At 41.3% G+C, this 12,696-nt stretch overlaps 1 protein-coding gene across 4 annotated transcripts in view; it reads left to right on the top strand.

Moving 5' to 3' along the window:
* GRIK1 (glutamate ionotropic receptor kainate type subunit 1) overlaps positions 1-12,696 on the top strand; it is a 167,123-nt gene that overhangs the window by 133,541 nt on the left and 20,886 nt on the right. For all 4 annotated transcript variants that reach the window (XM_027449230.3, XM_027449232.3, XM_027449231.3 and 1 more), the window contains 5 exons: positions 297-410; positions 1,610-1,813; positions 2,391-2,614; positions 8,099-8,217; positions 12,337-12,554. In XM_027449230.3, the coding sequence (XP_027305031.1) occupies positions 297-410; positions 1,610-1,813; positions 2,391-2,614; positions 8,099-8,217; positions 12,337-12,554 (879 nt within the window). The remainder of the gene's footprint in view (positions 1-296; positions 411-1,609; positions 1,814-2,390; positions 2,615-8,098; positions 8,218-12,336; positions 12,555-12,696) is intronic.

The following is a 12,696-nucleotide window of genomic DNA, read 5'->3' as shown; positions in this document are numbered from 1 at the left end:
CACCACTGTATTGACATGCCTTATACTCATACAGCTGAACAATTTCAGCCTGCTTTTGAAAGAGCAGTATGTTCCCTGTGTTTTCTAAATGTGACAATCAACCATTCGATGTCGTTGCCTTATTCAGATCTACAGCTGTTTCCCTTCTCTAGCATCTTGTACTTCTGGTGTCTCTTTTTGTGGTGACTAGAGCCAATGCACACTTCCCAGGCTGTGAGCATTTAGGGAAACCCTGCATTTCACCCCAGCCAGTGTGCTGCGGACAGGCAGGCTCTCACCAGCTCTGTTCTGTGTAGATCGGCGTCTGGAACTCCTACAGCGGCCTTAACATGACGGACAGCAACAAAGACAGGTCGACCAACATCACCGACTCCTTGGCTAACCGGACGCTGATCGTCACAACCATTTTGGTAAGTCTTGGTGGGCAGAGCTGGTGTCCCCATCCGTGCTGCAGGTTGCAGGCATGGCTGATGTGTCTCTACTGCTCCTTTCCTCCATACTAAGACATGTTTTGGTAAACGACTGTTTTCAAACAAATTTTGTGTTATAGACTCAGAACCAGCATAATTTTTCATCCATCAATAAGGGGGACTCAAAATACCCCACTGCCAATGAATGAGTCTGGAGAACCTTTGTCTCCAAAACTCTTTACCTTACTTCAAAATTTCAGAGGTGCACCCTGCATACTATTCTTCCCAAAACACATGCAAATGCTCAGTTTTATAGTCACTATTTATACATCTTTTCTGTTTACTGAAAGTGAGATGAAGAGGAATGAAAGAAAGCAGCAAATAGTAGACAGACAGATTGAGGTATGTCCTTCCTACGATGAATAGAAAATGTGGAAATGGGTATTCACCCAATTGTTTTGCTCATGTGTTCTCTCCACACCTCCCCCTCATCCCTCCCTCCCCCCCCCCTTTTTTTTTTTTCCTTTTTTCAATTATTCTGCCTAACCCCTCCGGGGAAGGGAAAGAGCTCAAAGGCTCCCTCTGCCCTCCTCTTCTGTTGCCAAAGGCCTTTTGCTGCACTAAATTGCAGCAATGTTCTTGCCCAGACCTTCTACACAAAATCCCTTTAAAAAAAAAAAAAAAAAAAAAAAAAAAAAGCAGTGAAGTAGTTTGCAATCTATCTATGCTGTTCTTCATTTTCTCCTCTAAGTACCTGTTCAGCTCACTGCTATATTACACATTAGAGATTTTTTTCAATAGAGATTTATTTCTTGTAGAATATAAAATTTTAGGTTCTGCTTATGATTCTTTTCCTGGTATTTAGGCTTTTCCTCCAATATTCCTTCCTGTCCCTCAGGGTGGGACAACGTAGAGTACAAATCTTGGATCTGATTTTGAGGCTGCTAAACACTACCTTAATTAAAGCCCACGGGAGCTGTGAATGGTCTGTTCCACTGACAGTTAGGGCCCTTATGGTTATCACTAATTGATTCGGTAAATTTGTTAACACACCTAGAGCAGCTTTTAATGGACATCATAAATTACTGGTATCCAACTAATTGCAATCCATTAATAAAATATTCGCATAATTTAGAGAAACTGATATAATCTGAAACAAACTTTATTTCTGTTGCTACATCTGCTGTGTTTTTCTATAGGAAGATCCCTATGTTATGTACAAGAAGTCTGACAAGCCCTTGTATGGAAATGACAGATTCGAGGGTTATTGCCTGGATTTGCTAAAGGAGCTGTCAAATATTTTGGGCTTCATCTATGAGGTCAAACTAGTTTCTGACGGTAAATATGGAGCCCAGAATGACAAAGGAGAGTGGAATGGGATGGTCAAAGAGCTCATAGATCATGTAAGATTGAATCATTCTCTCTTTATTCTCCTTTCACCTGCAGTGTTTTATGTGAAGCCAGCCCACATGAAATGTTTGCACTAGTCTACAGTTTTTCAGAGCCACTGCTCTGTCTTGTCACCTCTTGCTAGAGTAGGAGGTCACAGCATTATGTCTGATCTAGCAGTGCCTGGGTGTTGGGGGGCAGTGGGCACTGAGCTCGCATGGATGTTGTCACCCCTTGGCTACAAGCTCCACATGCAAAGGCAGAACTCAACTCTGCCCTGCAGCAGGCTCTGGTCTGTGAATGTAATCCTCCCTGGGGACAGAGCCCCAGAGGACTTAGCCCCCCCAGAGACCAAGCCCCGTGACCCTGGTCAGACCTTCCACACAAAAAAGCCACAAGGATCCCCCACCTGCAGAAAAAGGATGTCAGGTATGCAGCAATACCCTAGCACTGTTAAGTTTTGTTGTGCACTTTGTATTTATAGTCAGTTTGGGTTTAGCTTTATTACTCAGAGGAAGAGATGGAAGCAAGAGTATTGTGTATGCATGAAAACATGACAAAGAATGAGTATTTTCCCCTTTGTGTTTTCAGAAAGCTGATCTGGCAGTTGCTCCTCTCACTATTACCTATGTAAGAGAGAAAGTAATTGATTTTTCCAAGCCCTTCATGACGCTGGGAATCAGTATCTTGTACCGGAAGCCCAACGGCACAAACCCTGGTGTTTTCTCATTTTTAAACCCTCTTTCTCCTGATATTTGGATGTATGTTCTCCTAGCCTGCCTTGGAGTCAGTTGTGTCCTCTTTGTCATTGCAAGGTAAGACAAACACATAGTTTCAGATGCATCCACATTAACTACCTCTCATCTCACAGGTGTTACATTGGTTTTGCAAAGTAGCTATAGTATAATACTGTTCTAAGGATTTTATCCAGCCCTAAAACATAATGTTCTAGAAGGTCTCTTGCTATTTTCACATCAACACTGCTATCGCTTTTATATATTGCAATGTGATGAGATTTAACTTTCTTTAAGGGCAGAATGGAGAGAAATATCTGATGAAATGTGTCAGCCTTCTTCTGTCAGAGCACAGCACCTCAGCACACTACCTACATGTTGAAAAACAGTTGATATTACTTGTATGTAAACACTTTTTTTTTTCTTTTCCTACTAATAGTACATATAAAAGGTGGGAGAGAGGTTGTGAACAGATTTTTGCTGATTGATGCTAATTAGCTCAGCTCACTCCCCTTTGGAAACACAAGATACCATGCCTGGGATCCTGAGGGGGCAATCTGCAAGGTGGTACAGAACTAAGGGTCTCTCCCAGCACTGTCCTGAGGTGCAGCCTGCCTGTCAGTGGCAGGTTCCCAGTGAAGTCCCAATGTAAAAACAGTAAGAAATAAGCACGTACACACCACTTTTCCAAAGGATCCTAAAGCTCATGATGATCTCAAAAGCAGGTGTACCACATTTTCTCTACCAGTGGGCCACAGAAGAGCGCTCTACACCCTTAACATCAAACTTTACCTTAAAAATTCTAGACAGCTGATATGGTTTCACAAGCCAGCTACAAGCCACTTGTCTTGGCTGCAGAGACCATGGACCATGGTTTGGGAGTCAGTTGCTGTGTGATTTTGAGTAAGGGAAAACCAAGCATGAAAGAAGATGAACTGAGAAACTTGTCAGAGGAAATTGGTCATTTGAGGCATATTATTTTTTATACTCTTCAATAACTGTGGGCTCTGCGAACTGGTATAGTCACTTTCGTCAAATAATGGCATCGGAATTTCATTTCCAACTCTGTTTATTTGATCTCATCATATCCTTCATTTTTTTCTTTTCACAATTTAAAACATATATTTTTATTAATATTTCACAGAGATTTGTATTTTTGAGCATTTTACTAAGGATCATTAATGCTTCCTCCACTTTCATTATGCATTGTTTTGCATATACAGCAATGTCTTACACATTAATGAGTTACATGGGAAAATGGTCTGGGAAAATATTTATACTATGAAATATAAGAACTATAGTTGTGTATCATTGAAATAACACCCTTTCCCATCACAGCAAAGGTAACATGGAAAAGCTACAGTTTTTATTGCAAGTGATGACATTCTACTTTAAAGAATCAGCAATAATGTATATTTTCCAAAAGATGCATCCATAATCCTGATTCAAACATGACAAAAATCATAGTAATCTGAATCATTAATTCTGATACATTCTGCCTGACTTCCACATGTGTGTGAGCCAAGTCAAGTGGAGCTCTTGCTGCTTTTCCTACGGTTGCTTTTTTTTTTTTTTTTTTTTTCTAATCAACAGACACACCCTATAAAACCTTTATTCACAGGAGCAGTTCAGCTGAGAGTGGTTGGCCTCGGGCATACATTTCTCTGTGGTCTACTGAACAAGCCTAGCTCCAGGAGGTCAACCTATGTGAAAGCTTTACTTGTTTGCATGCTTCTATTCCAGTGCCAAAGTACAGAAGTCTGTGGGATTTACTTTTTCCTTTAAGTTTCTGAGAACATGAAGAGAGAGGAGGGAATTTGAGGAGGAGGGGTCATAGGTTAACTTATTAGTGTTGGCCCCTGGTAAAAAAGAGAGTTCATCCCTCCCTAGCAGTGACGAGACTGTACACAATTAGTCATGGCTTCCCACAAGCTCTTGCAGTGGCTCACTGTACCATAAATAACTGCTCTTACTGTACGCAAATCATGATCTCACTCATGACTAATATTAAATTTGCTCAACCATGACAGATTGACTTTTCTGCAGTTGTGTGCCAAGACTGAAAACATCCCACAGTCCTCTCCACCTCAGAATAGGCAGAAAGAAAAACAAAACCCAAGTTATCCTCAGCTCTTCTTCTTTTTTTTTTTCCTTTTCTTTTTTTTTTAAAAAAATAAAAAAGCATCAAGGCTGCAAGAGTAAATAAGCATCAGGGTCCCTTGCCTGCTTGCAGATCTGCCTACACACAGATGCATGGCCAGGAATAAACCGAATGGAAATGCGCACTGCTCACAGATCATCAGCTGTGAAACCTGTTTGCTTTACTCTCCTGGCTGCTAAATATTGCTCCAAACCACAGTGCAGTGTTTGGGTAAATCCGTAGCTTTGGCCTGTGTAACTGTGCTATGTTTTGCTTCCTAAACCTTTCCAAAAGGCAGTAGTTCCAGGAGTCGTGTAACTAATGAAGCATGATTTCCCTACAGATCTGTGTCTCCTGGTGGATTGTGATCACCAATTGAAGTTTGTTTGTTTGCTTGTTTACTTTCCCTGCAGCTGAAGGATTTGTAGGAGATCTTTCCTGTGTGCATTAATTGCCATGGAACATGCTGGGAGATCATCCTGCAGCTTCTCCCCTAGTGGGGCTACTGCTGCAACATTTCACAAAACTTGCAGGAGCATAATAACCTTTAAGGCCTCTACCTATTTGTCAAATGTGGCTAAAAGGCTCAAATGTCATTAAAGGTGACCCACAAACATAGACCCACAAACATTTATAATACATAGCCGACTTGCAACAATACAAAAAACCCAACTTGCAACACCTTAAACATATCAAGCTTGTGTATCACCCCCTTAACCTCCCTATTCTAGGGAAAGAGGAGAAGAACATGCCAGTTAAGCAAAATAGTTAAGATAATTTTCTGAATTTATGCACTTTTCTGATTATTTATTTTTTTTATTGGAACTTGTGCTGAAAACCAATGCCTAATTAGATAATGACTATGTAGGCTGAAGAAGTACATGAAACTGTGCTCACATGTGGTCTTAATTTACTCCAGACTTTGGACATTTTAATTTACTTCAAGAAGCTAAGCCATCCTTAACGTCCACATCTAGGACTGTTCATGTCTTCATATATGCCATGATTTCTGTAAGATTTGCCAAATGTCTCAGTAAATATTTGGCAATCTTGTTTTCAGTAAAAAACAAAAATATATGTTTTTTAAAGAATCTCTGTAATCAACCACTTTAACAATGCCATAGCAAATTAAGCAGTTATTGGTGTTTTGACATAATTTTGCAGAAGACAAAAACTTGGGAATAATTCTCATGGACTGGGGTAATTTTGCTGTTATTTTTCTTCAGATTTTTCAACAGCTGAACCATTTCTTGTTTCTCTTTGAGTATCATGCAGCCTTGTCATTGTTACATTAATTCTGAAACTCAAACACTGAAGTTTTTATCACTGCTAAAGGTTACAGACTGACAAAGCTCTTTTCCCAAGTATACTGGCAGTGAATGAAGAAGGCATTTTCTGCCAAAATTTCTGTTTATTGCTAATGTCATACCCACTGTGCTGTTGATGTCAATGATGTTAGAGCTAGGCAGCTGAGATAACCATCAGTCATACAAGGTGAATAAGCTTGCACATCACCTATAGAAAAAGGTGTTTAGGTAACCTTGAACATCTCATCTATAGCAGAAACCTCAGCATGGGTTTCTCACTGAAAACTGGGAAAAACTGGGTAATTGACCAGGTAAACAGAAGACCTGAGTGAGCACTGACACAGAGCTAAACTATAACTTATTCTCTTCTTGGATCTCAGCACAGCAATAAAAACACAAGAAGAAAACCAGCTTTTTTGTTAAGGTGGAAAAGTAATATAAGCCCTAGTATCACATTAAAACATATATCCGTTGTGATAAAAAATCTTTCCTGTCTGGCAGAAAGAGTTTTTCTGCCAGAATTTCATTGCCACTTTCCAACAAATGCAGTTTGGCTGTTTCAGTGGCTGTAGTGTCATAGAATCATAGACATACTGAGTTGGAAGGGGCCCACAGGTATCACAGAATCACAGAAACCTCTAGGTTGGAAGAGACCTTCAAGATCACCGAGTCCAACCTCTGACCTAACGCTAAGCAGTCCTCCAAGATCATCAGGTCCAGCTCCTGGCTCCACACAGGACCACCCCAAAATCAAACCATGTGTGATGGAGATGTTTGTCCCATCCCAGCTTTGGGCTTCCCAATTAGGTCCCACAGAGCTGTTTGTACATCTTCTTACTGTCCCATAGTAGCACTCCCATACCTGTGACTGAACTCACAGTGTGGGACTGCTTCACTTTGCTGTCCATTGGGTGTCCAGGCTGTGTACATTTCTTAATGCTGAGTCTCTTGTTCAGGATGTGTTTACCCACATGTGCACAAACTGTGCTGGGAACCATTTCATTGCTACTCAAAGACTTTCTGAAACCTATAACTTGGTGATTGCTTTCTTCTAACTGGTATATGCAGAACTGTTGTATCTTGAATCTGAAAACTGCGTCTTTTGTTATAATTTTTAACCACTGTGGTACTAGTAATGGTAATATTGTTCAGCTAATGGCATCCTAAGCTACATACTGTTTCAATTAGCGGGTTCATTACTATCAGAGTTCATTACTTCAGCTGAGCAAGGCACTCTGCTTGCAACCGTGCGTAAATTCAGTGCTTAATTATATTGTTGAAACAGTAATTAAAATGTATTGGCATGACATTGTCAATTAAAACTATATTCATAAACGTCATGAGAAAGTATGTAGCAAGCCATGCAGCAGTGGGAAGCAACAGCAGGCAAGGTACCTTGGGGAGGAACGGTCTTTAAAGTAACTCTGCCAAGTGTTTTGCAGACCAGAAGGGGTACGGTTTCCATTTGCGGCACGGTGCATGGGGAATAGAGCAGAATTCCTCTGTTCAAGGCAATCGTCTGCGTAATTCTTCCTACACACTGCCGACAGCATGGCCTATGGCTTTCAGCCGCTGCAGCCGCTCCCCTGTGCCTTCCAGCCACCGCCAGCTTTTTTCCCTGCTGCCAGGGCAGCTTTGTGAAGGGTGAAGGCATTCAGCATCGAGTGTCTTGACCACAGGCAGCTAAAAGGGTTTGTCTTGAGAGGGCTGCTCCTCCTTCATTGTTCTCCAAATGCCTTGCCACGAAGCAGCAAGAGGGCTTCCAGCTGTCCCCACCCCAATGTCTGCCTGGGAGTGGCACGGGCAGCAAAGTCCTGGGGGATTTGGGCCGTTCCAGCAGCCCCAGCCATGAGGGCGGTAACCAAAGAGGAGCAGGAGTAAGGATGCAGTCCCTGTGCTAGCAGTAAGGCTGTGGAAACTGCTCCTGGTGTGGCAGTGCTGCTCCACAGCTTGCGTGAGGCAGCTGCTAGACATCCCGTGGACAGCCTTTCCACTAAGGTTTCCTTTTTCTTGTGTTTTCTTCATTAATCTCCTCATTTTGTGTGTTGTTCAGCAGGTCTGCTGCCACTGTGTGTACTCTACTTGATGTTTACAGATTGTTTCTGTTAACTGCCACAGGTTTACACCCTATGAATGGTATAACCCCCACCCGTGCAACCCAGACTCAGATGTGGTGGAAAACAATTTTACTTTACTAAATAGTTTCTGGTTTGGAGTTGGAGCTCTCATGCAGCAAGGTACACCGGTTACACTTCGTTATTGCACACGTCCCACAGTCTGCTCAAGGGCTTCTGTGCTGGTAAACTCCACCCTCTGTAATTACAACTTATACTGTAAAACCCGATCTCAGAACCCAGGTGAAGTAGGAAAGGAAGAAAGCAACAAGTCTCTGGAGCTGGAAGAAGGCAGAGAAGGGGAACCTGCAGAGTCCAGAAATAGGGCTGCAGCAGGAGCAAGGAGAGGAAACATCCGGGAGAGAGGCAAGCGGACAGGGTCTCATCGGAGCTGCTGGAGCTAAAATAGAAAATATTCACTAGAAGGATATGATGTTCTTTATGCTGAAGTTGAGTCTGTTGATTTTAGAGGTTTGGCAACAGGAAAATATCTTCTCAATTGGGCTCCATCCCAGTAGAAACAGTAACAGCCTAGGAAAATTATTTTTACTGCCAAACCAAAAAGATGATGCTCTTTCTTCAGAAGGATTGTTAAGTTTGTTGGCACTTGTCAAACGCTTTGTTTAAAACCAAAACCAAACCTTTTTTTTATGGCTTTTCTGCAGGTATGAGTCCCATCCTTCTGTAAACGCATTCAACCCTAGAAGCATTAACTTAACACAGTCACAAGTCCCTGTTGCTGATGATTTTGGAAACAGCTGACATTATACTCAATTGACAAGGAAGGGCAGTGAAGCTCACTCCATATGCGAAGTAAAACAGATATGTGTACTAATCACATTTGGTTATGGCATGTATATTCCAAGGTTTCCAATTAAATCACTGTTCACCAAAACTGGGGTCCACTGAAAGGGATGAAAATATTTTCTGACAAACATTTCCAGTTGAATCAATGCTGAACAAAAAAACCCACCCCACGACAACAACCAAAAAGGCAATCCAGAAGAAATCCCAGATTGCTTCGGTATTAAATTCCTAAACATTTAAGTAAGGAATGTAAAACCATCTCTACACTCATCCAGGTACAGTTTATTCTTCCCTCTTTAACAGACATGAGTAGCAGTAAAAGAACCATTAGGAGGATTTACTAGACATGGTAGAGAGTAAAGTTTGTCTTGTACCTAGGATACCCTTGCTTTTATTGGTGCACTAATGCATTGACAGGTTGTAGAGCTTCCTCATAGACATGGCTTTGAAGGCGGCTGCGTGAAGGAGGAGCCCTTCTGTTTTTTTTTTTTTTGTTGTTGTTTTATTGTCCTTCCAAGTGATCAGTGAAACACAGGCTGAGGTTTTACAGTATCAGGCAGGTGTGTGTACCTAACTGTGACTGCCGTGTGTGTGAAAGTGCCCTAGGATTTTGTGTTTCGATGTACTGCCTTTTTTTGGAGTTTACCATCATCCACAGCAAACTGTGGGATGCAGTGTCTGCTCGTTACCACTACCTTGGGTACATGACAGTCAGCCCCAACCAGACTCTGCTTGTCTTTCAAGAAGCCTAAAAACAAAATAAATGACAGAAAGAAAGAAAAAACATTTGTAAGGCAACACAAATGTTTCCATGTACAAACTTGTGGTGCGTGTGACTGTAAGTGCATCATCGTTAATGTGAAGAGCTTGAACATGAAGTGAATGGTTGTGAGACTCTGCATCTACTGTTACACTCTTTCTTGTTGACAGCAGCTGCTTGCTATGCTTGATTGGAAGCCATTTGTTATTAAATTTTAAAATGTGATGATCAGACTTTCTCTTTTCTACAGAGCGTGAGCAAAGTCTGGATCAGGATTGGCTGTCATGTCTGCCATAAAAAGGCACTAGAGAGACTTCAGCAAGTATTGTCCCCGACCCTCAGTCTTGCTAGCAACATTTCTATTTAGATGTTTTTTTCCACTGTTTTTCCCCCTGAAAGTCTCAGACATGTTATACATACTCTGAAAGCATCCAAACAGGGCACATTCCATCAAATTCATTCAGAGAAACCACTGCTTTCAGGAAGACAAATTTTCTGCCAGAGCCCCTCTCCAACCAGGTGGTGGGCAGAGCAGCAGCACCCAGTTCAGGAGAGAGCTTGGGGTGAAGGAAGCATTAAGTATATACTAATGCTCTTTGCTGCAGTCAGGGCCCTCAGAAAGGTGAACACTGAAATAATCAGGGGACCGATCAAAAGAGATGCTGGGCCTGATTGGTTCAGCTGGGAGCAGAGTGCACTCAGCACCTCCCAGAAACAAAATCGAAGCACACTGCATAATTAATAGGCCAGGGAATCTTGAGCTTAATTGAACTGAATGTATTTTGCTGCTTTTCCACAAATAATATTTTGGTAGGGGAAATCACAGGAGGTTTGGCATCTCACCCCACAGATTCAACATACAGGGCTTCTCCGCCTACACGCTTGTGCTGCCATATGGCTGCACATGGTGGCAGATTTTGTGGCTGCTTGTTAGGATCTCTGCAAGGTAGCTGGCTATTATGCAGTATGTGTCTGTATACATTGGAGCTAGGTCCTATCATCAGGGCTCAAGTGTAGAATTTGCATGTGTGTAGCTGCATAAGTTTTTTAAAAAATTAAACCTTCAGGATAACCTGGATCAGCTCTCCTAGAAGCCAGCCTTTGCAGGTCAACCCCAGCTTAGAAGTAAACACACACTTTTCCTGAAAGCAGCAAAAATGAAAAGATTTCATGGTATAGAAAAAAAAAAAAAAAAAGAAAAAAAAAAAAAAACTTATCTGAAAAGCAAGGAAAGTACAGCAGACCACAAACGTAAACCCAGATCAAGCTACAGCTTTAGAAATGTGTATATTTGGCCTCAAATTTTAAGTGAGAGCTTTTGCTTTCGGACTGCTGGCCTAATTTGAAATCCGTGCAGCACCAGGGCTGCACAGGCAGAGCATCTGCTCTTGCAGCTTGGCAATTCTGTCAGCCTACTGAAACCCTAGGGCTATGCTCAGGCATTGACCTTTAAGAGACATGTCTACTTGTTTACAAAGCTGAGTTAAATCTGTTTTCTAGATGTTTGGAAAGTTGTTACACTTTCAGTCTTTGCCCCAGAAGTCACATTCAGAGTTTTAGCAAAGTCTGAAAATATTCTCTGTGACCTGCTTAAATTTCTTACAGAAATCATCTAATAGTTTTGGAGAGATAACATACTACCAGCATGTTTTTCCAGTAATAGAAGTGTTTGTTACATCAAACACTGGAGTAATTTCTTAAGTCCATTCTTCATCAACAAAATTATGCCAACATTTAACTTTGATGTCAAAAGTATTCATACGGATATCTAAGTAAACCACATCCTAAATTCCACCATAATAAGCTAAATTAGGAAAAAAAAAAAAAAAAAAAAAAAAAGCATAAAACTTGAGAATGTTTGGACATCTGAGTACCTATGTTGCTTACATTCTGTATGAGATGCTAAGAAGCATTTAAGTGCACTTAACACCCAATCTGCGAACATGCTCTTCTGTGAGATTTTTATGACTATGGCAGATCATTTTGGTACTTGTTGGTGTGACATGCAGGCAGATCTGCTAAAACCTTTTCAGCCATAATTAGTGTTAAGTTCAGTGTCCAAAACTTTGCATTGTCCTGTACATCCACAGGGTAGTTCCATTCACCCTCTGAGTTTTAAAATGTAAGTCACGTGTTTGTAGCAAGACATATTCTACATTTTGAGCTCAGGTTCACACAGGTTTATGAATTCACTGGAACCATATTGATTGCCCTGTTTCTATTTAGGTATGTGGATAGGAGGAACACCAGACATCTTTCTCTTGTAAAGCATTTTTCCTAGACAGCTTAAAAGTGGAACAGCTTTCTGCTAAAGACATCACATTGAAAATATCAATTGCAGTATACTGGCAAAGAGGAATTCAGAAAGCAGATAAAAAATACTAGTACAGCTTGTTAGGGATGTAAGAGGTTAATGGCCCATTGCACATTAGCTCAGAGAGGTAATGGGGTTTAGACCCAAGGATAATTCCATTTGTCGTGTATCATGGCATACATCCCCTTCACAGTGTGTTATCATTATAAATGTTAGATGTGCATCTGTGAGATTACTGTTTAAATCATTTTATTGTATTATGGCTCATAAAAGCATTCTGTGCCTAGAAATAGTCTTTCGTATCAGGAAAGGTATCTCTAAGCATCATTTTAATATGATTGTTTTGATAATATTGTAACAGGATCAGAGCTGATGCCCAAAGCTCTTTCTACCAGAATAGTTGGAGGAATATGGTGGTTTTTCACCTTAATCATAATCTCATCTTATACTGCCAACCTGGCTGCCTTCCTGACAGTAGAGAGGATGGAATCCCCCATCGATTCAGCTGACGATCTGGCAAAGCAAACCAAGATAGAGTACGGGGCTGTTAGAGATGGATCCACGATGACCTTCTTCAAGGTAAGATGACATCAGCCAGCTCTGAGTGGTCAGACCAACTTGTGAACAATTAGTGGCCTTTGCTCTGAGGGGCAAACCCATGCCTCTGATGGGAGAATATGAAGGGGACCAGGGCACAGTTATCCCCCCAACTGTTTCTCAA

This window comes from Anas platyrhynchos, chromosome 1 (genome assembly GCF_047663525.1).
Source record: "Anas platyrhynchos isolate ZD024472 breed Pekin duck chromosome 1, IASCAAS_PekinDuck_T2T, whole genome shotgun sequence".
In the NCBI taxonomy this organism is placed as follows: Eukaryota; Metazoa; Chordata; class Aves; order Anseriformes; family Anatidae; genus Anas; species Anas platyrhynchos.
This window is presented reverse-complemented; position numbering and strand designations above follow the sequence as displayed.